Raw genomic sequence first — 27,133 nt, forward strand, 5'->3', positions numbered from 1 at the left:
AGATGATGCAGATAAAGTGCCAGAACATTAATTCATTTAAATAAATACTTACTGAGCATATATGCCCCATGCGTCAAGCCCCTGAGGATACAGCAGTAAACACAACTGATTGAAAGGAAATAAAAACTGCCCTCTTGGATCTCTTAATTGTATATAACGAATAATAACAACAAATCTCTGGCACATAGGAGTGCTATGTATTATCTCTGTTACAAAGCAGTATCCCAAGACAAGTTTTATGGTCCTAACCTAAATTATTTCTATAATTTTTTTTTCTGAGACAGAGTTTCGCTCTTGTCACCCAGGCTGGAGTGCAATGGCATGGTCTCAGCTCACTGCAACCCCCGCCTCCTAGGTTCAAGCTATTCTACTGCCTCAACCTCCGAGGTAGTTGGGATCACAGCCGCCTGCCCCCGTACCTGGCTAATTTTTGTATTTTTAGTAGAGACGGGGTTTCATCACGTTGGCTAGGCTGGTTTTGAACTCCTGACCTCAGGTGATCCACCCGCTTCGGCCTCCCAAAGTGCTGGGATGACAGGCATGAGCCACTGCGCCTGGCCTATTTCTATAATTTTTATTGTAATAAAAGGATAATACTCCACAAATACAGTGGTAATGCCTACGGCATAAAGACATAATCCAAGGCAACTCATTCATTGAGAGGTCACCAGAAACTGGGAAGTGGGGGAAACAAATTTGAAAAAAAGGCCTGCTGATGAAAGTGATTGCATTTACCACACACATTTGTCCAAGAAAAGCTATGTGAATGCGCCAACACTGGCCTGAAGTCTTCCTAAGAATGCGTGCTTATAGCCTATTTGTTTAAACGGTGAGAGTTAACATTCAAACACCAGAGATTCTGAATGTATTTTATTAGTTCAAATGCCTCTACAGTTAACAGAGTCTCGGGGGTTTGGTTAACAGGGCATATGAAAGCAGTTCATGAAACAGTGGAAAATAAAACCTGATCAAGTCTGACGCAGTCTATAAAGGCAAGGCCCCGGCCTCCGTTGCTTAGGCAACCGACTCCGCCACCACCCGGAGAGGGAACCTGAAACTTGGCGACCCCAGCACCCCAGCACCCCAGTGGGGTGGTCGCCTCCCTTCCGTGTCCGTGGCTTTGTTTTATGGTTGGGAATAGGTAACAGACACAAGTCAACGGCGATGCTAGATTCGTCCCCTCTGGTCTCCGTAGAGGGAGTTATAAAAGGAGGTTCGTCCACAAGCAGAAACCCCTCTGTGGCGCCTCAACGCTAAAGAGCCCCGCCATTCCCTTTCCCAGGCGGGAGACTAAAGGCCGGAAAAAGACAGCCAGCTCAGGGTTGCGAGCTAAGCTAGCCCCGCCTCCCGGTAGCTTCTCGCGATCGTGTAGACGCAGCGAGTTACGTAACTTCCGGTCACGACCCAGCAGCTCCTCGGCGATTGGTCCATTTCCATGGCCGACTGGGTGACGTTATCGCCGGGTGCTGGGGTCGCACGTGTGGTGAGGCTACAGAGGCGGCCTTGGGCTGGGCCTTGGTCTCCCCGCCGGACTTCGAGGGTCTCTTCGCCGCCCCTGTTGGGGGTGAGCGCCGCGCGGCTGCAGCATGGTGAGCAAGCCTTACTTGTTTCGGCGGCCGGGCGCTGCGGTTTTGCAGAGGCCAGGCTGCTTCCTGTAATGCCTTGGCTATTGCGGCCTGGGTCTGGGTCGTGCCAGAGGCTGCTTGCGGCACAGTACTCTGAAATGGGCCATCCTCACCACCCCGGGCATTCTTTGCTTATTACAGTCTCGCACCGCGGAGCCTCCCTGCAATGTAGCCCGGAGAGGAGAATGGCCTCCTTTTTACCCCTGGGAGCCTGCAGCCCTGTGCGCTTTCTGTTAGCTAAAAGCTTGTGACTGCGGACACAAACGCACCACCCTGTGCTTATCGGGGTGGAGCAGAGGGAGCTGCTGGTCTCCCTCAGCGTTGGAGTGGCAGTTGTCTGCCTGTCTGTTTGCTCTGAGAAAGGGAACTTGTGGGAGAGCATAAGATTGGGCCCAAAGTAAAGCCACTTAATTGGTTTCACAGTTTAGAGAATCAAAATTGAATAGCGAAGTAAGAATGTAGTAGTGGATGATGGATCTTATTAAACTTTAGCTGTTTGTATCGTGATTTTATTTGCTGGTTGGTAGATGCCCTATGTGGAGCTGTCTACTCCAAATTATGTTGTGGCAGGCTTCTTCTCATTCTGGTTCAGTCTGCCAGGGGCCTTCCCTGAGCAGCCAGTGTAAAGTAGCTTTTAAGTCATTTTCACGTCACTGCCTTATATGTTTTCACTGGAAATTATCTTGATTTTCTTGCTAAGAACAGGGACTTTATCTGACTTTCCCACTTCTGTATTCTCAGTTCCCATAACAAGGTCTGGCACAAAGTAGGTGCTCAAGGAATGTATGTTGAAGGAAGGTTAAGTATGGATTCTACAGAACACAGCTGATGTTGCCTGCCCTAGAAGTGTAGATTTTTAAAAAGTATTTATCTTTAACATGACTACTAAAGATGGATATGTGACAATTGTTCTCTGTCGTTCTGTTTTGTTTTAACTAATTGTGATTTTGTTCCTTTGAAGCCTCATAGGAAGAAAAAGCCCTTTATAGAGAAGAAGAAAGCTGTGTCTTTTCACTTGGTCCACCGGAGCCAACGAGATCCTTTAGCAGCAGATGAGACTGCACCCCAGAGGGTTCTATTGCCCACACAAAAAGTAGGTCCTGTTCTTTAGCCAGTCAGTTTGTAGGTAGACAATAGTTTTTTTGTGTGTTTGTTCCTTTTTCTTAAGTAAATAGTCTCGGCATGTTGCCCAGGCTGGTCTCGAACTCTTGGGCTCAAGCAGTCCTCCCAGCTTGGCCCTCAAAAGTACTGGGATTACAGGCATGAGCCACCGCGCCCGGCCATGTTAATAGTTTTAATAAATTGTTAAGTAGCTGTTATTCTCAGATAACTTATATTCTGGGAAATAATCTATAAGTTAATTTTCAGTACAATTTGCTGATTTTTACATCATTCGTGTTATTTTGATTGGGAAGACAAAGATCTTTATTAGAGATGTTTAAATGAGCAAATCTTGTAGAATAGTGGTAAATATTTACCAAAGCACCAGCTACAATGTGGCATGATGTTATTTGGGGCACCCGTATATGCTCAAACTGTGCTTTCTCTAAGATCCTGCCGTTTTATCACCACAAACTGCATTTTGCCTCCTCGTTGCTCATCTAAGGAAATGATTAGCTTGGTTAGCTCAGGGAACTTTGCAAGGGAGCCTCGAAAAGATTGACTTAAAGTTAAACTCTACTTATTAAGTGTAGATATTATGAAACAGAGTGTTGGGAAACAGAGTATTGGGGGACATGGGCCATGTTTAGCTTTTCAGTAAAACCAGTTTTATTGTATGTTGAGAAGGTTTTATTTTTTGCATATAAATACAAGAAATTGTACTTACCTTTCAAGGCACCCAAATATCTGTTGCCCAGGCTGGCATGCAAAGTGGCTCCATCTCAGCTCGCTGCAGCTTCTACCTCTTGGGCTCAAGTGATCCTCCCACCTTAGCCTCCAGAGTAGCCGGTACTACAGGCACATGCCACCGGGCCTGGCTGATTTTTAAAAGTGTTTTGTAGAAACGAGGTGTCACTATGTTGTCCAGTCTGGTCTTGAACTCCTAGGCTCAAGTGATCCTCCTACCTCAGCCTCCCAAAGTGCTGGGATTATAGGCATGAGCCACTGCACCTGGCCCCCCAAGTCTTTTCTTATAACCCTCCAAATAGACGATAAAATAAGTTGTATGTATATTTCATGACTCAGAATGTTGCACATAAATGTCTAGCGGAAGGAGCAATTGTTATTTATTTTTATTGCCCTTTTGAAAGCATGAGTGTTTTCATTCCATTTTAATGTTATGTAGCACTCTGGTTTTGAAGCTGTACATTTCCTGTTTGTCAAGAATTGTCTTTTTCCCATCAGCCAAAACGTTCATGTGCCATCTGCTTCCTACTTGGAAAGCTATACTCATTGTAATATTCCCTTGCCTTATCCTTGGAAGGTGTACTGATTCCATTTTGTTTATAGATAAACAGTGAAGAAAGTACTCATTCCATTTTGTTTATAGATCGGCAGTGAGGAAAGGCGAGCAGAACAGAGGAAGTATGGAGTGTTCTTTGATGATGACTATGACTACCTGCAGCACCTGAAGGAACCATCTGGGCCCTCAGAGCTTATTCCCTCAAGTACCTTCAGTGCACACAACCGGAGAGAGGAGAAAGAAGAATCACTAGTCATTCCAGTAAGGATTTTCAGCAATTTAAGTGTGGGAGTGAGGTGAAGAAATCATTTTTAAATCAAGATAACTGTTTGGGGCAAGAAATGGTGTCCATATGAAGAGCACAAAGATAGACCATGCCTCCACTTAAAGTTATGTATGTGTATGCACGTGTGTACCATCAGGAGAGAATAGGTCACCTCTTCTCTGGTGGCAGGTGTCAACGCAACAGCCTTTTTATAGGTTTAGAACTTTCGATTGATAGACATGGCTATGTTAGACAGCACTTTTCAATAGTTTCTCCTATTGAAATTCAGCTGACATTCTACATGTTAACAACATAACTGTTTCAGGATCATAAACTCTGTTCTAAGATAGGACTTAACTTTTATGGAATATTTAGATCTTTAACACTTTTGTAAAAGCTGCAGGCTACTCATAAGCAAACAGAATGAGTGGATGATAATAACATTCCTGTCTTGTAAACTAATGTTCGGTCCACTTTAATGCTTTCTCTTTCAGGAGAAATGATAGTATGTCTTTATATGAAATTAGTGCTGTTAGTCTAAGTTCTGTTTTCTCTCCCGTTTATGTGAAGAATGCCCATGTTGTATGCCTTTGTGACCTTATTTTTAATTTGATGTAGAGTAAATTTCCCTGTGGGAAACTTTTACATCACCTAGCACTTTAAAAAAAGGAGACATTCGTTAGGTTTATAAGCAAAAGGTAAGAGATAGAAAGAGCACCAGTTTACCCTGCCCCTTATTCCCCAATTCTGTCATCATGGTCTAGGCATGCCTTTCCTTGGGGAAGATGTGATTGTAGTTCTTACAGGCAATAGCTGGTTGCTTAAGGAGACTTAGAAAGGTTAGGTTTCAGGATATCATCCCAAAGAAAGGTAGTAACTGCAGCTGCTTCTTCACTAACTAGGTTGTGACTCTTTTGTAACGCCCCAAATCCCACCACATCTCTGTCATAGAGAACCAACTTCTTTATTTCTTCTTCCTCAAGGCTTTATTGGTAGTAGGGACTTACTGGCTCACTTCTTTCTATAACCTATTGAGGGAGAGAAGGGGTTCCATAGTAGGTCAACTTGTTTATCTTTTTTTTTTTTTTTTTTTTTTTTTTTTTGAGACGGAGTCTCGCTCTGCCGCCCAGGCTGGAGTGCAATGGCCGGATCTCAGCTCACTGCAAGCTCCGCCTCCTAGGTTTAGGCCATTCTCCTGCCTCAGCCTCCCGAGTAGCTGGGACTACAGGCGCCCGCCAAATCGCCCAGCTAGTTTTTTGTATTTTTTAGTAGAGACGGGGTTTCACCGTGTTAGCCAGGATGGTCTCGATCTCCTGACCTCGTGATCCGCCCGTCTCGGCCTCCCAAAGTGCTGGGATTACAGGCTTGAGCCACTGCGCCCGGCCTCAACTTGTTTATCTAAGGGAGAAAATTCTTAGTAAAGTCTTGGCTGGCTTGTATTGACCAGTACTTTTAATCCTTAATTCATTTTGAGTAAAAGCAATCACTAATTGATTTTTTAACAGGATAAGGCTCTTAAATGGACAATTCAGTGATGTTTACAGGGACAACTGAATTGTATTTAAAAACAAAAGTGTCGTTGGTTTTCTGTACAACTATGAAAAAATATGGATTAGTCCCGTGTACTTTTTTTACTTTAATTTGTAACACACCACCAATTCAAATAGATTAGAAATAATGAATAACCCCTAGAAACAGTGTGAGACAGTGTAAAAAGGCAGCATAGAAATGATTGATGCTTGAGCAGGCCCTGATTTTGACATGAAAGAAAGAGGGTGGTGCCATTGTGGAAAGTAGCTGGGCAAACACCATGTAGTTGAGAAGTACTGCAACCAATGAAAACACAGTACTCCTCTAAAAAAAAAAGTAATTCCTCTTTAAACTCTAATCGTGTATGTGATTCTTTTCTTTCAAGATTTGAAAAATATCTCACAAAGGTAAATTCATTTAACACAAGCTGACCTTGTGTTTAACCCCAAACTTCTAAGGTTAAATATCACAAAGGTACCTTTTTGAAAGCCTAAAGGCTAAAACGCTATGTAGATTTTACTATAATTTTAAGAATTAATAATGTAATATACTTAAAAAACATTAAATTGTACATTTTAAATAGGCAAATTGTATGTGAATGATGTCTTAGTAAAGCTGTTTTCCTAAAAATATACTCTAAAGTAAAATAACAGATCTTTGCCCATGTTTATGCGACTGAGAAACTCATTTTGGAAGCCATAACATCTTGCTGTGTGTACACTGCCATATGTAGCCTTTACTCATGCTCCTCAGAGGCTTCCAATTCAGAGAGCTTTCTCAGTGAGCCAATGAGGATGCACATTCCAGCTTTGTGCCTCTTCCTGGGCTAAGGATAGAGCAGGTGGTAAGGTGCACAGAGATAAATAACACATGGTTTTTTTTCACGTTATCAACTGTTTGGTCAAGGAGAGGAAACAAGCATAAGAACTAGTCAGAGAATATAGGCTAGCACATGTTTAAGTAGATTGCAGTGTGTGAAGAAGGGGAGTTCACACAAGGGAAGTTCTAGGACAGTGACCAGAAAGAGCTTCACGTGGAGGGTAGGAACTGAGCTGGCCGCCAAGTGGTGGGTACTGTTGACAGGAGAAGGAACTTTTTCAGTCAGGGTGCTGAGACAGCTAGCATTGTGGTTCAGTGTCAGGCACATGCATGCCAAGTAAAGTGTTTTGCATTATTACATGACTGAGGAATGAACTTGATTTGCATGGTCATATAGAATAACTGAGAAATTTGGATACACAGAGTAGCCTTGATTTTACAGGGCCTTGAGAACCAGGGCCTTAAATACAGAGTGAAAAATTGAGACCTGTTAGAAACTCAAGAAGGTCACATGATAAAACTATTAAAGGAGCTTAATCTAGCCATGGGTATGGAGGTTGTACTGGATATAGACTAGCTATATGAGTGGTTGCAGTCATTTATGTTTTGGTTAACTATAAATGAGATGATGCCCCCAAAGAATAGAGTGAAATCACTATAAGTAAGAGATTTCTAGGGGACATAGGACAGAGCAAAATGATTTATAACCACCCAAGGATTTAAGATAGCCAATTCATACAAGGGCTGTGCCATTACTAGAGATTAGGACGTTATCTCTAGTTTAAGAGGAAAAAGTTTGATTTTGTTTTGAAACTTCAGGCAAGTGGAGTTAAGAAACTCTGGGATTTGAATCCCAGAATCTCACTTACTGATCATTCTCAGGGAGGTGGACCATTTAAACTTTCTTAGTTTTCGTTCTTTTGCTAAAACATGATGAAAATTCATGGGATCTGAGGGATAAATGGAATAATTTACTAGAGAAAGCGCTGTGATGAATTATAAAGAGTTGCTTTTGAGTTTATGATGGCATATACATGTTTTTTTTTTTTTTTTTTGAGACGAAGTTTCGCTCTTTTTGCCCAGGCTGGAGTGCAATGGCGCGATCTCAGCTCACTGCAACCTCCGCCTCCCAGGTTCAAGTGATTCTCCTGCCTCAGCCTCCTGAGTAGCTGGGATTACAGGCATGTGTCACCATGCCTGGCTAATTTTGTATTTTTAGTAGAGACGGGGTTTCTCCATGTTGGTCAAGCTGGTCTTGAACTCCTGACCTCAGGTGATCCACCCGCCTCGGCCTCCCAAAGTGCTGGGATTACAGGCGTGAGCCACCGCGCCCGGCCACATGTTTAACATATATACAACCTGGAGCACAGGTGAGAGAACACAATGTAGTTGTAACAGTTTCCTAGGACTGCAATAACAAATTAGCACAAACTAGGTGACTTAAAACAACAGAAATTTCTTCCTTCATGGTTCTGGGGCTCAGAAGTTTGAAATGAAAGTATCGGCAGAGTTGGTTTTTTTCTTGGGGGCTTAGAGGGAGAGGCTGTTGCATGGCTCATTCCTAACTTCTGAAGGTTACCAGTGATCATTCCTTGGAGTTCCTTGCCTTATAGAGGCCTCACTCCAGTCTGCTGTCATCTGCACATGGCATTCTCCCCTGTGAGTCTGTGTCCTCATTGGTCTCGTTATAGGACCATGGTCCAGTAAGACCTCATCTTATACTTGAGAGGACCCTATTTCAAATATGGTCACAGTCTGAGGTTCTGGATGGACATTGATTTTGGGGGGACTTCAACCCAGTACACTAGTTAAGAAGTATTTCCAAATAAACCTAACCATTGTGCAATTTCTTTTTCAAGAGCACTGGAATTAAGTTGCCTTCATCAGTGTTTGCTTCAGAGTTTGAGGAAGATGTTGGATTGTTAAATAAAGCAGCTCCAGTTTCAGGTATTTTTAGTTCCTTTATCTTTTTATGTGGATAAATGTATTTTGCAAAACATAAATGGTGTAGGATTTTTCTATCCCCATTGAAGTATTGAAACAATTGAGATATGTCTGGAATTCAGATCAGGGATTATTAGGAAGGGATGAGTGTGATCTTTGTATTTTTGTATTCCTACCATCAAATCCTTGCATCTTTTGAGTTCCTGTTTGGAGAAGAAAGTGGGGAAACTATTCTTGGTAATCTAGTAGGGGAATTGTAACCTTCACGTAACCTCTTACAAACATAGTGGTATTCATTATTCATTACTTGTAGTGTAATTTTGAAAAATAATCTGTTTTCTTTCAGAGTTTCTCCCAGGAGCATACAGGTAGTTTTATAGAAGTTCATTTTACCATCTACACATATATTGGGGGAAAATGTTTTTAATTTTTAGTACCAACATTGTATTTCAGAACAAACACAAAAGTTCACAGAAGTGGTGTTGGTATTTTCTGAGTTGCCTTAATTATTAACTAACACCTGTCCTGTGACATTCATTCATTAATTTATTCTACAGATTTTTGAGTTGCCACTGTCTGTGTGGTAGGGCCTTGGGTTAAAACAGAATCAAGCATAGTCTCGGACCCAAAAATTTACCTCGTTTGGGAAAAATAAACAGTAAATGATAAATTACAGTATAGATAGATAATACTAGTGGGGTGAGGAGTACCAATCCCAGCCTCACAGAGTTGAGCAAGGCTTTCTAAAGGAGGTGATGTCTAGTTTGTTTCTTAAGTAAAAGTTAGGTAGCTAGAAGAAGGAGGGGAGGGGTGGGGACAAGAGAATGTTCCAGACAGTGGACTGTATGTGCTAAGGCAACAGAACATGAATATAGGTGACTGTACACATTTTAGCAGGCCCAGAAGGAAGGGTATGGATTAAAAAGAAATGAGGCCGGAGGGTTAAGCAATGGCCATGTAGCAGAGGGTGTTGGAGGCCATGTCAGATGATAAATTTGGAGTTGAAAATTTGTCTTGAACTTGAGTTTTGTTGTTGTTGTTTGTTTTCATTTTCTCCTTGTGGAGCCGGGCTAACTCCTAAGCAGTGTGCCTAGAGTCAGCCTAGTATTTTTATGGATGGAAGGATATATCTGAATAAAAAGGTAGATATTTATTAAAATCTCACAGTCAGAAAAGACAAAGTATAACAGTCTAAAAATTATTCATTTGAGTTACTTTTTTAACAGGTGAATTTAAAGCCCAGTTTCTTCCTGCAGACAAAACCTTTGAATTATGCTAGACAAGGTTAAATATTATAGATGTATAATGGAACAGTATTTGTACCAGTGGATATTGAAAGGAGAAGCATCATTGCTTTTTTCTTTTCTTTTTTTTTTTTTTTTTTTTTTTTTTAGTTATACTTTAAGTCCTGGGATATATGTGCAGAATGTGCAGGTTTGTTACATAGGTATACACATGTCATGGTGGTTTTGCTGCATCCATCAACCCATCATCTACATTAGGCATTTCTCCTAATGCTCTCCCTCCCCTGTCCCCCCCCATCCCCCAACAAGTCCCAGTGTGTGATATTCGCCTCCCTGTGTCCATGTGTTCTCAATTGTTCAACTCCCTCTTATGAGTAAGAGCATGCAGTGTTTGGTTTTCTGTTCCTGTGTTAGTTTGCTGAGAATTATGGTTTCCAGCTTCATCCATGTCCCTGCAAAGGACATGAACTCGTCCTTTTTTGTGGCTGCATAGTATTCCATGGTGTATATGTGCCACATTTTCTTTATCCAGTCTATCATTGGTGAGCATTTAAGCTGGTTCCAAGTCTTTGCTATTGTGAACAGTGCTGCAGTAAACCTACATGTGCATGTGTCTTTATAGTAGAATGATTTATTATCCTTTGGATATATACCCAGTAATGGGATTATTGGGTCAAATGGTGTTTCTGGTTCTGGATCCTTGAGGAATCACCACACTGTCTTCCACAATGGTTGAACTAATTTACACTCCCACCAACAATGTAAAAGCGTTCCTGTTTCTCCACATCCACTCCAGAATCTGTTGTTTCCTGACTTTTTAATGATTGCCGTTCTAACTGGCGTGAGATGGTATCTGCTTGTGGTTTTGATTTGCGTTTCTCTAATGAGCAGTGGTTTGTAGTTCTCCTTAAAGAGGTCCTTCACATCCCTTGTAAGTTGTATGCCTAGTTATTTTATTCTCTTTGCAGCTATTGTGAATGGGAGTTCACTCATGATTTGGCTGTCTATTATTGGTGTATAGGAATGCTTTTGATTTTTGCACATTGATTTTGTATCCTGAGACTCTGCTGAAGTTGCTTATCAGCTTAAGGAGATTTTGGGCTGAAATGATGGTGTTTTCTAAATAGACAGCCATGTCATCTGCAAACAGAGACAATTTGACTTCCTCTCTTCCTATTTGAATACCCTTTATTTCTTTCTTTTGCCTGATTGCCCTGGCCAGAACTTCCAATACTATGTTGAATACGAGTGGTGAGAGAGGGCATCCTTGTCTTGTGCCAGTTTTCAAAGAAATGCTTCCAGCTTTTGCCTATTCAGTATGATACTGGCTGTGGGTTTGTCATAAATAGCTCTTACTATTTTGAGATATGTTCCATCAATACCTAGTGTATGGAGAGTTTTTAGCTTGAAAGGGGTGTTGAATTTTATTGAAGGCCTTTTCCGCATCTATTGAGATAATCGTGTGGTTTTTGTCATTGGGTCTGTTATGTAATGGATTACATTGAACCAGGCTTGTGTCCCAGGGATGAAGCTGACTTGATTGTGGTGGATAAGCTTTTTGATATGCTGCTGGATTTGTTTTGCCAGTTTTTTATTGACAATTTTCACATTGATTTTCATCAGGGATATTGGCCTGAAATTTTCTTTTTTTGTTGTGTCTCTGCCAGGTTTTGGTATCAGGATGATGCTGGCCTCATAAAATGAGTTAGGGAGGAGTCCCTCTTTTTCTATTGTTTGGAATAGTTTCAGAAGGAATGGTACCAGCTCCTCCCTGTACCTCTGGTGGAATTTGGCTGTGAATCTGTCTGGTCCTGGGCTTCTCTTTTGGTTGGTAGGCTATTACTGCCTCAATTTCAGAACTTGTTATTGGTCTATTCAGAGATTCGACTTCTTCCTGGTTTAGTCTCGGGAAGGTGTATGCGTCCAGGGATTTATCCGTTTCTTCTAATTTTCTAGTTAATTTGCATAGAGGTGTTATATAGCATTCTCTGATGGTAGTTTGTATTTCTGTGGGATCAGTGGTGAAATCCACTTTATCGTTTTTTGTTGTGTCTATTTGATTCTTCTCTCTTTTCTTCTTTTATTAGTCTGACTAGCGGTTAATCTTTTCAAAACACCAGCTCCTGGATTCATTGGTTTTTTTGAAGGGTTTTTTGTGTCTCTATCTACTTTAATTCTGCTGTGTTTTAGTTATGTCTTGTCTTCTACTAGGTTTTATATTTGTTTGCTCTTGTTTCTCTAGTTCTTTTCATTGTGATGTTAGGGCGTCGATTGTAGATCTTTCCTGCTTTCTCCTGTGGGAATTTAGTGCTATAAATTTCCCCCTAAACACTGCTTTAGCTGTGTCCCAGAGATTCTGGTATGTTGTGTCTTTGTTCTCATTGGTTTCAAAGAACTTATTTATTTCTACCTTAATTTTGTTATTTACCCAGTAGTCATTCAGGAGCAGGTTGTTCAGTTTCCAAGTAGTTGTGCAATTTTGAGTGGATTTCTTAATCCTGAGTTCTAGTTTGATTGCACTGTGGTCTGAGAGACTGTTATGAGTTCTGTTCTTTTGCATCTGCTGAGGAGTGTTTTACTTAAGTTATATGGTCAATTTTAGGATAAGTGCGACGTGGTGCTGAGAAGAATGTATATTTTGTTGATTTGGGGTGGAGAGTTATGTCGCTGTCTATAAGGTCCACTTGGTCCAGAGCTGAGTTCAAGTCCTGAAGATCCTTGTGAATTTTCTGTCTCGTTGATCTGTCTAATATTGACAATGGGGTGTTAAAGTCTCCCATTATTATTATGTGGGAGTCTAAGTCTCTTTGTAGGTCTCTTAGAACATGCTTTATGAATCTGGGTGCTCCCATATTAGGTGCATATATATTTAGGATAGTTAGCTCTTCTTGTTGCATTGTTCCCTTTACCATTATGTAATGCCCTTCTTTGTGTTTTTTGATCTTTGTTGGTTTAAAGTCTGTTTTATCAGAGACTAGGATTGCAACCCTTGCTGTTTTTTGCTTTCCATTTGCTTGGTAAATAACCTCCATTCCTTTATTTTGAGTCTGTATGTGTCTTTGCACATGAGATGGGTCTCCTGAATACAGCACACTGATGGGTCTTGACTCTTTATCCAATTTGCCAATCTGTATCTTTTAGTTGGGACATTTAGCCCATTTACATTTAAGGTTAATATTGTAATGTGTTAGTTTGATTCTATCATTATGATGCTAGCTGGTTATTTTGCCTGTTATTTGATGCAGTTTCTTCATAGTATTGATGGTCTTTACTCTTTGTATGTTTTGCAGTGGCTGGTACCAGTTTTTCCTTTCCATATTTGGTGCTTCCTTCAGGAGCTCTTGTAAGGCAGGCCTGGTGGTGACAAAATCTCTTAGCATTTGCTTGTGTGGAAAGGATTTTATTTCTCCTTCACTTATGAAACTTAGTTTGGCTGGATATGAGATTCTGGGTTGAAAATTCTTTACTTTAAGAATGTTGAGTATTGTCCCCCACTGTCTTTTGGCTTGTAGGGTTTCTGCCAAGGGATCCGGTCTTAGTCTGATGGGCTTCTGTTTGTGGGTAACCTGACCTTTCTCTCTGACTGCCCTTAACATTTTTTTCTTCATTTCAACCTTGGTGAATCTGACGATTATGTGTCTTGAGGTTGCTCTTCTCAAGGAGTATCTTTGTGGCATTCTCTGTATATCTTCAATTTGAATGTTAGCTTGCCTTGCTAGGTTGCGGAAGTTCTCCTGGATAATATCCTGCGGAGTGTTTTCCAAGTTGGTTCCATTCTCCCCGTCACTTTCAGGTACATTAGTCAAACGTAGATTTGGTCTTTTCACATAGTCCCATATTTCTTGGAGGCTTTGTTCATTCCTTTTCTTTTTTTTTTTTTTTGAGACGGAGTCTCGCTCTGTCGCCCAGGCTGGAGTGTAGTGGCCAGATCTCAGCTCACTACAAGCTCTGCCTCCCGGGTTTATGCCATTCTCCTGCCTCAGCCTCCCGAGTAGCTGGGACTACAGGCACCCGCCACCTCACCCGGCTAGTTTTTTGTATTTTTTAGTAGAGACGGGGTTTCACCGTGTTAGCCAGGATGGTCTCGATCTCCTGACCTCGTGATCTGCCCGTCTCGGCCTCCCAAAGTGCTGGGATTACAGGCTTGAGCCACCGCGCGTGGCCTCATTGCTTTTCATTCTTTTTTCTCTAATCTTGTCTTCACGCTTTATTTCATTAAGTTGATCTTCAATCGCCGATATCCTCTCTTCCACTCGGCTATTGTTATTTGTGTGTGCTTCACAAAGTTCTCTTGCTGTGTTTTTCAGCTCCATCACGTCATCCACGTTCTTCTCTAAACTGGTGATTCTAGTTAGCAATTCCTCTAACCTTTTTTCAAGGTTTTTAACTTCCTTGCATTGAGGTAGAACATGCCTCTTTAGCTCGGAGGAGTTTGTTATTACCCACCTTCTGAAGCATACTTCTGTCAATTCGTCAAACTCATTCTCCATCCAGTTTTGTTCCCTTGCTGGCGAGGAGTTGTGATCCTTTGAAGAGAAGAGGCATTCTGGTTTTTGGAATTTTCAGCCTTTTTGTGCTGGTTTTTCCTCATCTTCTTGGATTTATGTACGTTTGGTCTTTGTTGGTGGTGACCTTCAGATGGGGTTTCTGTGTGGACGTTCTTTTTGTTGATGTTGATGTTGATGCTGTTCCTTTCTGTTAGGTTTATTTCTAACAGACTACTCTGCTGCAGATCTGCTGGAGTTTGCTGCAGGTCCATTTCAGTCCCTGTTTGCCTGGATATCACCAGCGGAGGCTGCAGAACAGCAAAGATTGCTGCTTGTTCCTTCCTCTGGATTGGGTATCACCAGCGGAGGCTGCAGAACAGCAAAGATTGCTGCTTGTTCCTTCCTCTGGAAGCTCTGTCCCAGAGGGGCACCTGCCAGATGACAGCCAGAGCTCTCCTCTGTGAGGTGTCTGTCGACCCCTGATGGGAGGTGTCTCCCAGGCAGGAGGCACAGGGGTCAGGGACCCACTTGAGGAGGCAGTCTGTCCCTTAGCAGAGCTTGAGCACTGTGCCGGGAGATCTGCTGCTCTCTTCAGAGCCAGCAGGCAGGAAGGTTTGAGTCTGCTGGAGCTGCGCCCACAGCTGCCCCTTCCCCCAAGTGCTCTGTCCCAGGGAGATGGGAGTTTTATTTATAAGTCCCTGGCTGGGGCTGAGGCAGCATTTTTTTTTTTTTTTTTGTCTTGGAATGATCACTCTATTCTTCACTAGACTGAACTTAGTTCTTAATCATTCTTTTATCTTCAATATATTAATAGACTCTTGCTATCTATAGTTCCTTATATGAATGAATTGTTGCTACTTTGGGAATTGTTGCTCAATTTTTGTTTTCCTTCTAGGACCTCGACTGGATTTTGATCCTGACATTGTTGCAGCTCTTGATGATGATTTTGACTTTGATGATCCAGATAATCTGCTTGAGGATGACTTTATTCTTCAGGCCAATAAGTCAACAGGAGAGGAAGAGGGAAGAGATATACAGTATGTGTGGTTTGTTTCAAAGCAGAGATGATGACCTAAGTGTTACTGCTTCAGTGGGGTGGTAACCATAGAACGTTACAGTTGGAAGAGACCTTCAAGATCATTTAATCTGAGACTTCTGTATTTTAGAGCAGAAAATGTGAGATTTATTGCTTTTCCTACCAAACCAGATTGATCAAACACCCTCCTGCCTAGACAAGAACCTTTCCTGAAATACCTTCCAGTTTTACTTGTGTAAAGTGATTTTGTTCTGTTACTTTTTAAGTTGTTTTGGTAGGTAATTTATGACCTTTACTTTAGGAAATCTGAGAATGAAGATGACAGCGAGTGGGAAGATGTGGATGATGAGAAGGGAGATAGCAGTGATGACTGTGATGACTCTGCAGGCCTATTGTCAGATGAAGATCGTATGTCTGTGCCCGGAAAAACCCACAGAGCTATAGCAGATCACTTATTCTGGAGTGAGGAAACAAAAAGTCGCTTCACCGAGTATTCGATGACTTCCTCAGTCATGAGGAGAAATGAACAGCTGACCCTACATGATGAGAGGTTTGAGAAGGTAAGGTCCCCAAATAAGGGATGCTTTAGTACTATCTTATGATATATATATATATATATATATATTTTTAATACCTGTCAACTTTAGCCCAGGTTGCAGTGCTCACCAACCACAAAGTCAATCATAGGAAATTTGCAACTATCCAGCTATAGGTTCATGTAGCCAGCATAAAGCAGAAGGGTATCAGTGCAGTACAGGAGCACAAAGACTGCAAAGGGAGCATAGAACTGTGCAGAAGAAGAGTAATCGCTTAGGAGGATGTGACTTTTCCAATTGATATCACACGCTTACACCTGGAGGTGATTCAAATGATGCCTCATTCAACCTGAATGGATAACCAAAAGTAGCTGTAATCGTTTTATTCTCAGTAACTGTGGTAGGACAACTCACATGAGTTTCTATTTGGCCCTTAAAACCCCCAGAAGTGGCCCTGAAAACCCCCATCATCTCTAATGTGCTTCTTTACTGTGTGTGTTGTATAGATTTGTCTCAGATTAGAATGTGAATTCCCCAAGGGCAGAGAGTTTTTTGTATTTTGCTCACGGATACATCTGAAAGCCTAAAATGGTGTCTTGGCATGTAGTAGAAGTTTAAAGTGTTCCATAAATGATAAATGTATGAAGGAATAGTTTCCTTCAAGGTGAATCTAAAGATAGAAGCAATCCAGTAGAGGACCTTGATGAAGCCAAGCGGGTTGAGGTTGATCTGGAAGCTGGACCATCCTCTGGCCAAGTCAACCAATCCGCCCGTGAGCTAAGTAGATGTTAGGAGCCTTGCTTTGTGCCTTGGTTTTTTGTTTTTTAATTTTTTTTTTTTTTTTTTTTTTTTTGAGACGGAGTCTCGCTCTGTCGCCCAGGCTGGAGTGCAGTGGCCGGATCGCCGCTCACTGCAAGCTCCGCCTCCCGGGTTCACGCCATTCTCCTGCCTCAGCCTCCCAGTAGCTGGGACTATAGGCGCCCGCCAACTCGCCCGGCTAGTTTTTTGTATTTTTTAGTAGAGACGGGGTTTCACCGGGTTAGCCAGGATGGTCTCAATCTCCTGACCTCGTGATCCACCCGTCTCGGCCTCCCAAAGTGCTGGGATTACAGGTTTGAGCCACCGCGTCCGGCTTGTTTTTTAAATTTTTTTAAAAAGAGAGATTGGGACCCAAAGCTAAAACTTTTGAGTGTTGAAAACAACGTATCTCTTTATTCAAACAGAGCATAAAAGCACCCTAGTTATTGTTGTTTTCCCTTTACGCACTCTGTGAGGCCAGTCACCCTAGTTTTGATTCTGGAAACAACGTGTATAGGTCAAAAGGAGTTGACTGATCAAACGTTCTTATTGTCCCCCTTGAATTCTGACATCCTGATTCTGAATTTCTCCAACAGTAATCCATAAGATGTATTTCTGAAGTATTGGGCTCATTGAGCACATCAAAATTCCATTTCTTTCCATTTCTCATCTGGAGTTTTCAGACATAACTAACACTGAGGAACATAATGGAAGTAGAGTATAAGACGCTTTTGAAAGTTTGAATTTTCACATACTGTATTTGGTTCTGTTGTAACAGATTAGCTCCAGGGTTTGTGATCCCAGCCTATAGACTGTTTATAAGGTTTTTAATCCCACCTGTCCTGTTGTTTGTTCTGTAGCACATAACACCTCCTAACATCATGTCTGATGTTGTGCTTCTTTACTGTGTGTGTTGTATAGATTTGTCTCAGATTAGAATGTGAATTCCCCAAGGGCAGAGAGTTTTTGTGTTTTGCTCATGGATACATCTGAAAGCCTAAAAAGGTGTCTTGGCATGTAGTAGAAGTTTAAAGTGTTCCATAAATGATAAATGAATGAAGGAATAGTTTCCTTCAAGGTGAATCTAAAATAAAGGCTCTTACCTTGCTACCTTCTCACCTAATACTATTTTCCCTCTTCTCTTGAGGGAGAAGCAAACTGTTGCTACACATCTCACACTTCAGGAGATATATCCCCCCCATTTACTCTTTGTCAAAGCTTAACAGTGTCAACACCATTTGCATAATATGATAATTATTGTCTAGACAAGAACGAAATATGTACATTAGTGGGAGAATTTTCAGTTGCACAATCTTTTAGTTTGCATAACTAAGGAATTTGAAAATATCTTCAGGCTGGGCATAGTGGCCCATGCCTATAATCCCAGAACTGTGGGAGGCCGAAACAGGTGGATCACTTGAGCCCAGGAGTTTGAGACCATCTTGGGCAATGCAGAGCCTGTTTCTATTAACAAAAATAAATAAAATAGCTGGGTGTGGTGGCATGTGCCTGTGGTCCCAACTGCTTCAGAGGCTGAGGAGGGAGGATCACTCGAGCCTGAGAGTTTGAGGCTGCAGTGAACGATGGTCGCGCCACTGTACTCCAGGCTTGGAGACAGTGAGATATTTAAAAAAAATAAATAAAAGAAAAAGTATCTTCAAAAATGTTTTGATGTAATCTGTGCTGCCTAGCATTTTGTTCTCCAAGCTGAGTAGAATAATGCCTTTCATTTACATGTTAAATGGAAGCCTATTTTTAGTCTAAGTGTAAGTCTTAAAGTACTGAGCAGAAATATCTTCCACATCCTATTGCATTAAATCCCTACTAATATTTTAATGGTAATTGTGATAGTACCTACTGATATTTTAATGGTAATTGTGATAGTACCTAAATAACTATTATGTAAGAATAAAATTAATGCAAAAAAATTTTAAATGTGTAGTCCTACTGAGTACATTTGCTTTTCATGGTATCTTTTCTTTGTTTATATTCAAGTTTTATGAGCAATATGATGATGATGAAATTGGAGCTCTGGATAACGCAGAATTGGAAGGTTCTATTCAAGTGGACAGTAATCGCTTACAGGAAGTTTTGAATGACTACTATAAAGAAAAGGCAGAGAAGTACAGTGACTTTTCTTTCCTTGTTTTTCTGTTCTTTTTTTAAAAAAAGAAAAAATTCCAAAGGTCTATAGTATAACTGAATTGAGGAAAAAATTAACCTAGTCAAAATCCATATTAAGAAAATGAAGAAGGAAAAAAAAAGATAGGAGGGGGGAAAAAAGAAAGTGGTACATTTTCCATAAACTTTGGCTCATGTATAGCTCATCTGTTTTGCCTACATTTTGGTGTTAAGCATTCTGAAGTAGAATGTAATGGGAATATACGAGGAGCCACTTTTTCCATATCTTTGACTTGAGAAGAGTCATGGTAGAATGTGTTTCGTTTTCTAATTTTTTTTTTTTTTTTTTTTTGAGATGGAGTCTTGCTCTGTTGCCCAGGCTGAAATGCAGTGGTGTGATCTCAGCTCACCTGCAACCTCCGCCTCCCAGGTTCAGGTGATTCTCCTGCCTCAGCCTCCTGAGCCGATGTGATTACAGGGGCATGCCGCCATGCCCAGCTAATTTGTGTATTTTTAGTAGAGACGGGGTTCCACCATGTTGGCCAGGCTGATCTCAAACTCGACCCCATGTAATATGCCCACCTTGGCCTCCCAAAGTGCTGGGATTATAGGCGTGAGCCACTGCACCCAGCCCATTTTTAATTTTTTTTACTTTCGTTTATTTTGCTTAAAAGTTTTGATAGAAGCATGAGTATTATTAGAGTGTGAAATATAAGGACAAACCAGGCATGGTGGCGTATACCTGTAATCCCAGCTATTTGGGAGGCTGAGACAAGATCGCTTGAACCTGGAAGACAGAGATTACAGTGAGCTGAGATAGCACCACTGCTTCCAGCCTGGGTGACAGGGCGAGACTCTGTGTCAAAAAAAAAAAAAAGAAATAAAGGGACACATTCCCCTTGGGAAATAAGATGATATTTCTAGTCTTTTGGGCTGAAGAATTATTCCAAGTATATGCTCTTTTCATCTTTCTGAAATGCCAAGTGTTTTGAGAAGTAGGTATTTACATCTCGCGGAAAGATAAGAATTTGTCTCTCCAGCTAGATTAGAGGAACTGACCAGCTGGTTATTTTAGCAAATCAGCATCCACATCAGGGTGACTCTTCTCTGAGAGAAACTGATGAAGTGTTCAAATCTGCTAGAAAGGTCTGATGTTCCATGATCACCATAATATATAGATCCCATAGCAGGACAAGGAGCTGTATAGTTTGAGTAAAATATTTGAATACTTCGCAGAGACAGATGAGTTATGCTTTTTTAGGCTTTAAAAACCTGTTTTCTTAGGAAGCTGCCTTGGAAAGACACAGCTAGATGTTACCTTCCTATCAGCTAAGTGAATATCCAAAACTCACTGGAGGGAAAAGGCAGGGCTGGGTGGAACAGAGTTTGACAGAAAATGACAGATAGGTCACTGGAATATGTGCGTTTTAAAACGCTGGTTTTTTCCCACAGCTAGAAATTGCAGTTTTAGTGACATAGTATAATAAGAGGTCATTTTCCCCCCCTCTCGGTCTTCACTTTTAAAAACTCATCCAAAAGTTGTGTAAAATTGAATACCCTTGAACCCTTGGAGGATCAAGACCTGCCAATGAATGAGCTTGATGAGTCTGAGGAAGAAGAAATGATTACTGTAGTCCTTGAAGAAGCCAAAGAGAAGTGGGATTGTGAATCTATTTGTAGTAAGTATATTCACTTTATGATAGTAATTTTAAAGTATTAAAGTATATCAACTTTAGTCTGGGCGTGGTGGCTCATGCCTATAATCCCAGCACTTTGGGAGGCTGAGGCAGGTGGATCACCTGATGTCAGGAGTTCAAGACCAGCCTGGCCAACATGGTGAAACCCCGTCTCTACTAAAAATACAAAAATTAGCCAGGCATGGCAGCGGGCACCTGTAATCCCAGCTACTCGAGAGGCTGAGGCAGAAGAATAGCTTGAACTCGGGAGGTGGAGGTTGCAGTGAGCCGAGATCACACCATTGTACTCCAACCTGGGCAACAAGAGCGAAACTCTAAAAAAAAAAAAAAAAAGCATATATCAACTTTGAAAAAATACATATATTTTAATAAGAGTTACGCTTTTAGGAAGTTTGTGAAAATTTATTTAGAAAGAGTAATATTCCAATATTGAATTGTAAGCAATTTATAAAACATTGATCAGAGACTCCAATGTTATTTTGCACTATGAAAACACAAAGTAAGAAATATAGTAGGAATTCAGTAATGCTTGGTGGAACTGAAAGTGTGCTTATTGATACATGACTTTTATTTGTTTGTTTAGGTACATACTCAAATTTATATAACCATCCACAGCTAATCAAGTATCAACCAAAGGTAAGTCCTAGTGTGCTAAGCTATTTGAAGGATGCAGTGCCTAAAAAATAGAGTGCACATTTTCACTCAGTAACTTTTTATCTTTGTGGCTAGCAGTGATATTAGAAAAAGCATCAACAGTATGCCATTAATGAGCTATTTTTTAATAGGAATGAGAAATAACTCTAGTACCATTTTATCTGTATTTCAGCCCAAACAAATTCAAATATCTTCTAAAACAGGAATACCTCTCAGTGTCTTACCAAAGCAAGGACTCACAGCAAAGCAAGCTGAAAGAATACAGATGATTAACGGCAGTGACCTTCCTAAAGTATCAACCCAGCCACGTTCTAAAAATGAAAGCAAAGAAGATAAAAGAGCAAGAAAGCAAGCTATCAAAGAAGAGCGCAAGGTAAAAAATATTTTTCAAATGTGAGGTTTACAAAGAGCTGGTGGAGGGGAAATTAGGGGAATTTTGTAAAAGCAGCCTGTATCAGTTTAAAGGTAAGAATAATACAAGTATATTCTTGTACTTACAACAGGAACGAAGAGTGGAGAAGAAAGCTAACAAGTTAGCATTTAAACTGGAGAAAAGAAGGCAAGAAAAAGAGCTGCAGAACTTGAAGAAGAATGTTGAGGGTCTAAAGCTATAGACAGTGGCGCATACAGGGCAAGGCACTTTATTAGGGGCTTTTCATTATCTTTAGTCATTGACTAGAACCTTCAGAAAGACATAACTGTTTGCCATTTTACTGGCAGATAAGAGGAAAATACAGTATTTGTATTATTTTTATACCAGCAAGTGTCCCCTGCCAACTGTCTTGTAAATACTGTAATGTTTTAATTTTTAATATAAGCTTACATTTGCTCTGAAATAAATGACTTCATGAATGTGAAATGTTTGGATAAATTAAAGGAAAATATCTTCATAACTTGAATGGAATTTTATTCATTTATTTGTATGGTTGTCATAGTTGTTTTTTGCAGATGTTTTCAAATATTTCTTTGAATCCTCTCCATGCCTTTTCAGGAATTACATGGTTTAATTTGCTGTAAATAGAAAAGTGGCCTGGTTAAACTCAATTTTGAAATGCTGACTTTATTCTGTTTAGTGTAAGATGAGTTTTTCTGAGAAGTTTCCACTGTTAGGAAGCTAAGTTTTTCCTTGCTGTATACAAAGGACTATTTCAAAAGGGTGGTAGAACTGAATATTAAGGTTCTTAAGATTCATATTTCCTGTTATATTACTGGATGGCTTGCTTTTGAGATTTAGGAACAGTGAAGGCAGGAAACAGAATAGTCAAGGAAATAAGAAAACTTACTTGACTTCAGTGAGTCCCTAGTTCAAAATCAGAAGTATTTATTTCAGTTTAAACTGGAGAGTTTGTCTTTTCAACATTAGTTAATCCTCGGAACCATTCATACTTGATTAAAATACATAGTTGAAAACTTTCCCTGTTTTTGATGAGTTGATTTTTGTTTTAACTGATTCAGACTTTTTCAAGGTTTAGGCAATGACATCATCACAGTTGTTGATTATTTGGTAAACTGTGACTTCTTGCAACAGATTAGTGGCCCTGGTTTATGTTCTTGACTAGTATGTTGTTATCTGGACTAAGCTGTAAAAATCTGTGAACACTGTTGCTCTGAGTTAGGAACAGAATGGCTGGGGCAGAACCATTTTTGGCAGGTGAGCTGCACTTGATATCTAAATTATTAGAAAACTGCCTTCATCTGTAATCATTTGCTTATGGCTTTTCAAAGCTGGTAGGTATTAGCTTGTTCTACCATGTGTGATCTGTTTAAATCTAAGTACTGTAGGATTTTTAAAGAGTTGTCAAAACTGATGGCATTAGGTATTCTACCAACATAGGCTAGAAAAAAATCTTGACTGGAGCTTGTCATTGCAGAAGTAGGATACTGGAGAGAATGTATTTAAGTGCCAGCCTGTGAAGTAAAGGGTCAGATGATGGTTTATGTCAATATTGAGAACGTAAGTACTAAAAGGATTGGCCATTTATTTTGATAGCTGTCTCAACTGAAGATTCTCAAAAACAACAAGAGTCTTATAGGCATTGGATGTTCCTTTGTCATGTTACTCAAATTCTGTGTTATGAGGTGCTAACTTTACTTCACTGTGTTTAAATCCATATATTATATATTTTGCAATTAAGAGAAAAAGACTAGGCCATGAGTCTTGATGAAACATACTGTGATTTAGGCGGATTAATACTCCAAACTTAAATATTTTAATTTTATTCTGAAGAACAAATTCATGATACTGTAAATGAATTTTCTGATATCTTTGTTGTCTAAAAATCTATAAATGATGATTGGGAACTGATCATAAAAGCTCCATGTTAAATGTTGGAAGCCCAAGAGATCAGAGGGTTTTTGCCTTCAGGAGCCACATGGTCTGAGGAGGCAGGATAGGTGCAGTGAAATGTAACTGGCGATACTATCACTGTTGTAGTAAGTACCACTTTTAATGAGAATCTTGGTACTTGCTGTTCCCCGGGAAGTGCTCTCACTGCAGACAGACCTTCCTCATGGTTGGTGCTCAGCTGTCACCTTCACTCTAGGCTATTCCCTGAGCTTGTATTTAAAAATACTGCATGCATCCCTCCCCTGCATCCCTGACCCTCCCTCCCCGGTTTATGTTCTCCACAACATCTGTTGACACAGACGACTGGTTTTCAGTCTCCTCTTGCAGGACAAACCCTGAAGGCACAGTGTTTTATTTATTGCTTTATCCTCAGGTCTGGAACGGTGCCTGGCATTCAGTATACAGTCACAAAGTAGTGTATGGATGAATGGATAGATGGGAAAGATTTCAGAAAAGAATTAAATGTGGAGAAAACCATAGCAGGGCCTAAACTCACTGGGGTTAGGGAGGAGAGAAAGGCCTAAGAGATCCCAGGCAGGGTGCAAAATCTTGAAGAATTTGTATCTTAAACCTTTTTTGTTTGTTTGTTTGCGAAGATGGAGTCTTGCTCTGTCACCCAGGCTGGAGTGCAGTGGTGCGATCTCAGCTCACTGCAGCCTGCAACTTCCAGGTTCAAATGATTCTCCTGCCTCAGCCTCCCGAGCAGCTGGGATTACAGGTGTGCGCCACCACGCCCGGCTAACTTTTGTATTCTTAGAGACAGGGTTTTGCCACGTTGGCCAGGCTGGTCTCGAACTCTTGACCTTGTGATCTGCCTGCCTCAGCCTCCCAAAGTGCTGGGATTTCAGGCATGAGCCACCAACACCCTGCCCACCTATTTTGTTTAAGCATTGCCCATGACTGGTGTTAAAACCACCTGGATATTGTGATACCACAGATGCTCCTTGACTCATGGTGGGATTATGCCCTGATAAACCCACCATAAGCTGAAAACATGGTAAGTCAAAAATGCATTTACTATACTTAACCTACTGAATATCATAGTTCAGCCTAGCATACCTTAAACTTGCTCAGAATACTTTCCATTAGCCCACAGTTGTGCAAAATCATCTGGCAATACAGTACGCTGTAGAGTTACCAGTTTGCCCTCGTGATCACGTGGCTGGCTGGGAGCAGTGGCTCGCCTCTGCTGCCCAGCATCATGAGAGAGGATTGTACCACTTTCTACTGAATACATATTGCTTTCTCACCATCATGGAAAAATTGTGAAGTTGAACCATCATAAGTTGAGGACCGTCTGTACTGTTACTTTACAAGTCTAAGTGTCTGAAGTGCAGTTACCGCTTGTGTGTATTACCTGTGATGCCCTGTATCTACGCCTCCATTGTGATGTCATCAAGTCACCTCAGTTGAAAGAACTCTAACTTCTTGTAACTTTACTGTTACATTTTCAATACTTTTATGTTACTTCTTCATATGGGTTGACATTGCTGTGCTTTATCAGTCTTGTTCCAGTTAAAGGGCAGAGAAGGTAGAAATTCTAATGGCCTTGCATTTTTATTGTGAAACTTACAGGAGAATGTTTAAAGCAAACACAGGGCTACTGTTCAAGTTAAGAAATACAACATAGAAGTCCCCAGTGAATCCATCCTTGATTTCTTTTCTTTTCTTTTCTTTTTTTTTTTTTTTGAGACGGAGTCTCGCTCTATCACCAGGGCTGGAGTGCAGTGGCCGGATCTCAGCTCACTGCAAGCTCCGCCTCCCGAGTTCCCACCATTCTCCTGCCTCAGGCTCCGGAGTAGCTGGGACTACAGGTGCCCGCCACCTCGCCCGGCTAGATTTTTGTATTTTTTAGTAGAGATGGTGTTTCACCCTTAGCCAGGATGGTCTCGATCTCCTGACCTCGTGATCCGCCCGTCTCGGCCTCCCAAAGTGCTGGGATTACAGGCTTGAGCCAACACGCCCGGCCCATCCTTGATTTCATTTCACTCTTTGCCCTCAGGTAATCCAGCTGTCATACAAGTTGAACATCTCTAATCCAAAATCCAAAACGTTGAGTACCAATGTGAGACAACAAATAGAAAACACCACGCATAAGTACTTAATACAAGCTTTGTTTCATGCACGAAATTATTTAAAATATTGCATAAAATTACTTTCAGGCTGTGTGTATAAGGTGACATCTGAAATAAAGTGTTTAGACTTGGGTTCCATCCACATGATATCTTGTTCCAAAATCTGAAAGAAAAATCTGCAACACTTCTGGTCCCAAGCATTTTGGATAAGGGATACTCAACCTGCATTAAGTATTTCCTTCTTTTTTAAAGCTACTTGTATAGTATCCGTAAACACAACACCTTGTTTCATTTTGAACAACTGAAAGAAACAAACATAGCTTTTTGAGGGCAGTATTTGCTACCAATTAGATGAAAGCTTCCTAGGGAAGAGGAACTGTGAACAGTCCCTGGGTCTGACTTCCACTTCTAGAGTTTACAGGAACCCATATTTAGATATCAGTGAGCAAGGTGATGAGTGAGTTTTAGGGAACAAGTCACAGTTTAGGCATCCAGAATGTGCAGAAATATGCTTAGAGGATTGTATTCTTGTTTTATATTTTCTGCTTCTAAACTCACCCTGACCTCTCAAGATCAATGCAGAACCTTCCTATGGGGTGAAATGAGTGTCTCCAATTGATTTAGAGATCAGGATATGGAAGGGAGAGCAGGCACTTTATTAGAATGTGGCCAAACATGCCAAGTGTAGAACAAAATGGGAGCCAGGACTTCCTTGAATATACTATCTTGACATTATGAAGGCAGTGAATATCTTAGTCATGATAGCCTTCAACACGTCTGTTTCTTTAATCACACACCTCAAACCTCGACTGTTTGCTCTTTGGTTGTGGTGCCTAGCTATCATACTGGGAATTCTCTTTTCTCTATCCATTGTATAATTGCCTTTTCCTATATCTCATTCACATGCTTGTGGATCACATCCTCCAGTAATTCATGAAATGGGGTACAGGGGATGTAGACTTTTTGGGAACTTGGATGTCTGGAAGTATATTCTACTCTTATGCTGGATTGACAGCTTGACTGGATATAGAATTCTTGGTTGTAGATTACCTCAGAAGTTTAAAGGGTTTCTTCCATTAGTTTCCATTTCCAATTTTGCTTTTTGGGAATCTGAAGCCATCCTGATTGCTGATCGTTTTTATCTAATTTTTCTGTGGAAGTCTGTAGAATCTGTCTTCAGTGTTCTGAAACTTCCATTTTACTGAGTATTTTAAATCAGAAGGTGTATTAGGGTTCTCTAGAGGGACAGAACTAATAGGATAGATCTACATATAAAGGGGAACTTATTAAGTATTAACTCACAATCACAAGGTCCCACAATAGGCCGTCTGCGAGCTGAGGAGCAAGGAGAACCAGTACAGTGCCCAAACTGAAGAACTTGGGAGTCTGATGTTTGAGGGCAGGAAGCATCCAGCACAGGAGAAAGATGTAGGCTGGGAGGCTAGGCCAATCTAGTCTTTTCACATTTTTTTTTTCTGCCTGCTTTAGATTAGATCCACGCTGGCAGGTGACTAGATGGTGCCCACCTAGATTAAGGATGGGTCTGCCTTC

The 27,133-nt window shown here is 40.8% G+C and overlaps 2 protein-coding genes across 3 annotated transcripts in view; both read left to right on the forward strand.

Annotated features, from left to right (window-relative positions):
• Positions 1 to 1,383: 1,383 nt before the first annotated feature.
• On the forward strand, positions 1,384 to 22,059 carry LTV1 (LTV1 ribosome biogenesis factor). Of its 2 annotated transcripts, none has more exons than XR_002724755.1 (11): positions 1,384 to 1,589; positions 2,587 to 2,718; positions 4,117 to 4,290; positions 8,503 to 8,590; positions 15,214 to 15,355; positions 15,656 to 15,914; positions 18,684 to 18,811; positions 20,349 to 20,488; positions 21,090 to 21,142; positions 21,364 to 21,533; positions 21,664 to 21,806. XR_002724755.1 is itself a non-coding variant. In XM_023183778.1 (11 exons), the coding sequence occupies exons 1-11, from the start codon at positions 1,587 to 1,589 to the stop codon at positions 21,772 to 21,774; spliced, it is 1,431 nt and encodes a 476-aa protein (XP_023039546.1). In that variant the 5' UTR covers positions 1,384 to 1,586; the 3' UTR covers positions 21,775 to 22,059. The 2 variants fall into 2 exon arrangements, 1 of the variants encoding a protein (XP_023039546.1); XM_023183778.1 differs by having other exon boundaries at positions 21,333 to 21,533; positions 21,664 to 22,059.
• A 620-nt stretch (positions 22,060 to 22,679) lies between these two features.
• The window catches only part of ZC2HC1B (zinc finger C2HC-type containing 1B), a 96,593-nt gene continuing 92,139 nt past the window's right edge, over positions 22,680 to 27,133 (forward strand). The window contains exon 1 of the mRNA XM_023183756.1: positions 22,680 to 22,811. Within this exon, the coding sequence (XP_023039524.1) occupies positions 22,784 to 22,811 (28 nt within the window). The 5' untranslated portion in view covers positions 22,680 to 22,783. The remainder of the gene's footprint in view (positions 22,812 to 27,133) is intronic.

This window comes from Piliocolobus tephrosceles, chromosome 5 (assembly GCF_002776525.5).
Source record: "Piliocolobus tephrosceles isolate RC106 chromosome 5, ASM277652v3, whole genome shotgun sequence".
NCBI lineage: Eukaryota > Metazoa > Chordata > Mammalia > Primates > Cercopithecidae > Piliocolobus > Piliocolobus tephrosceles.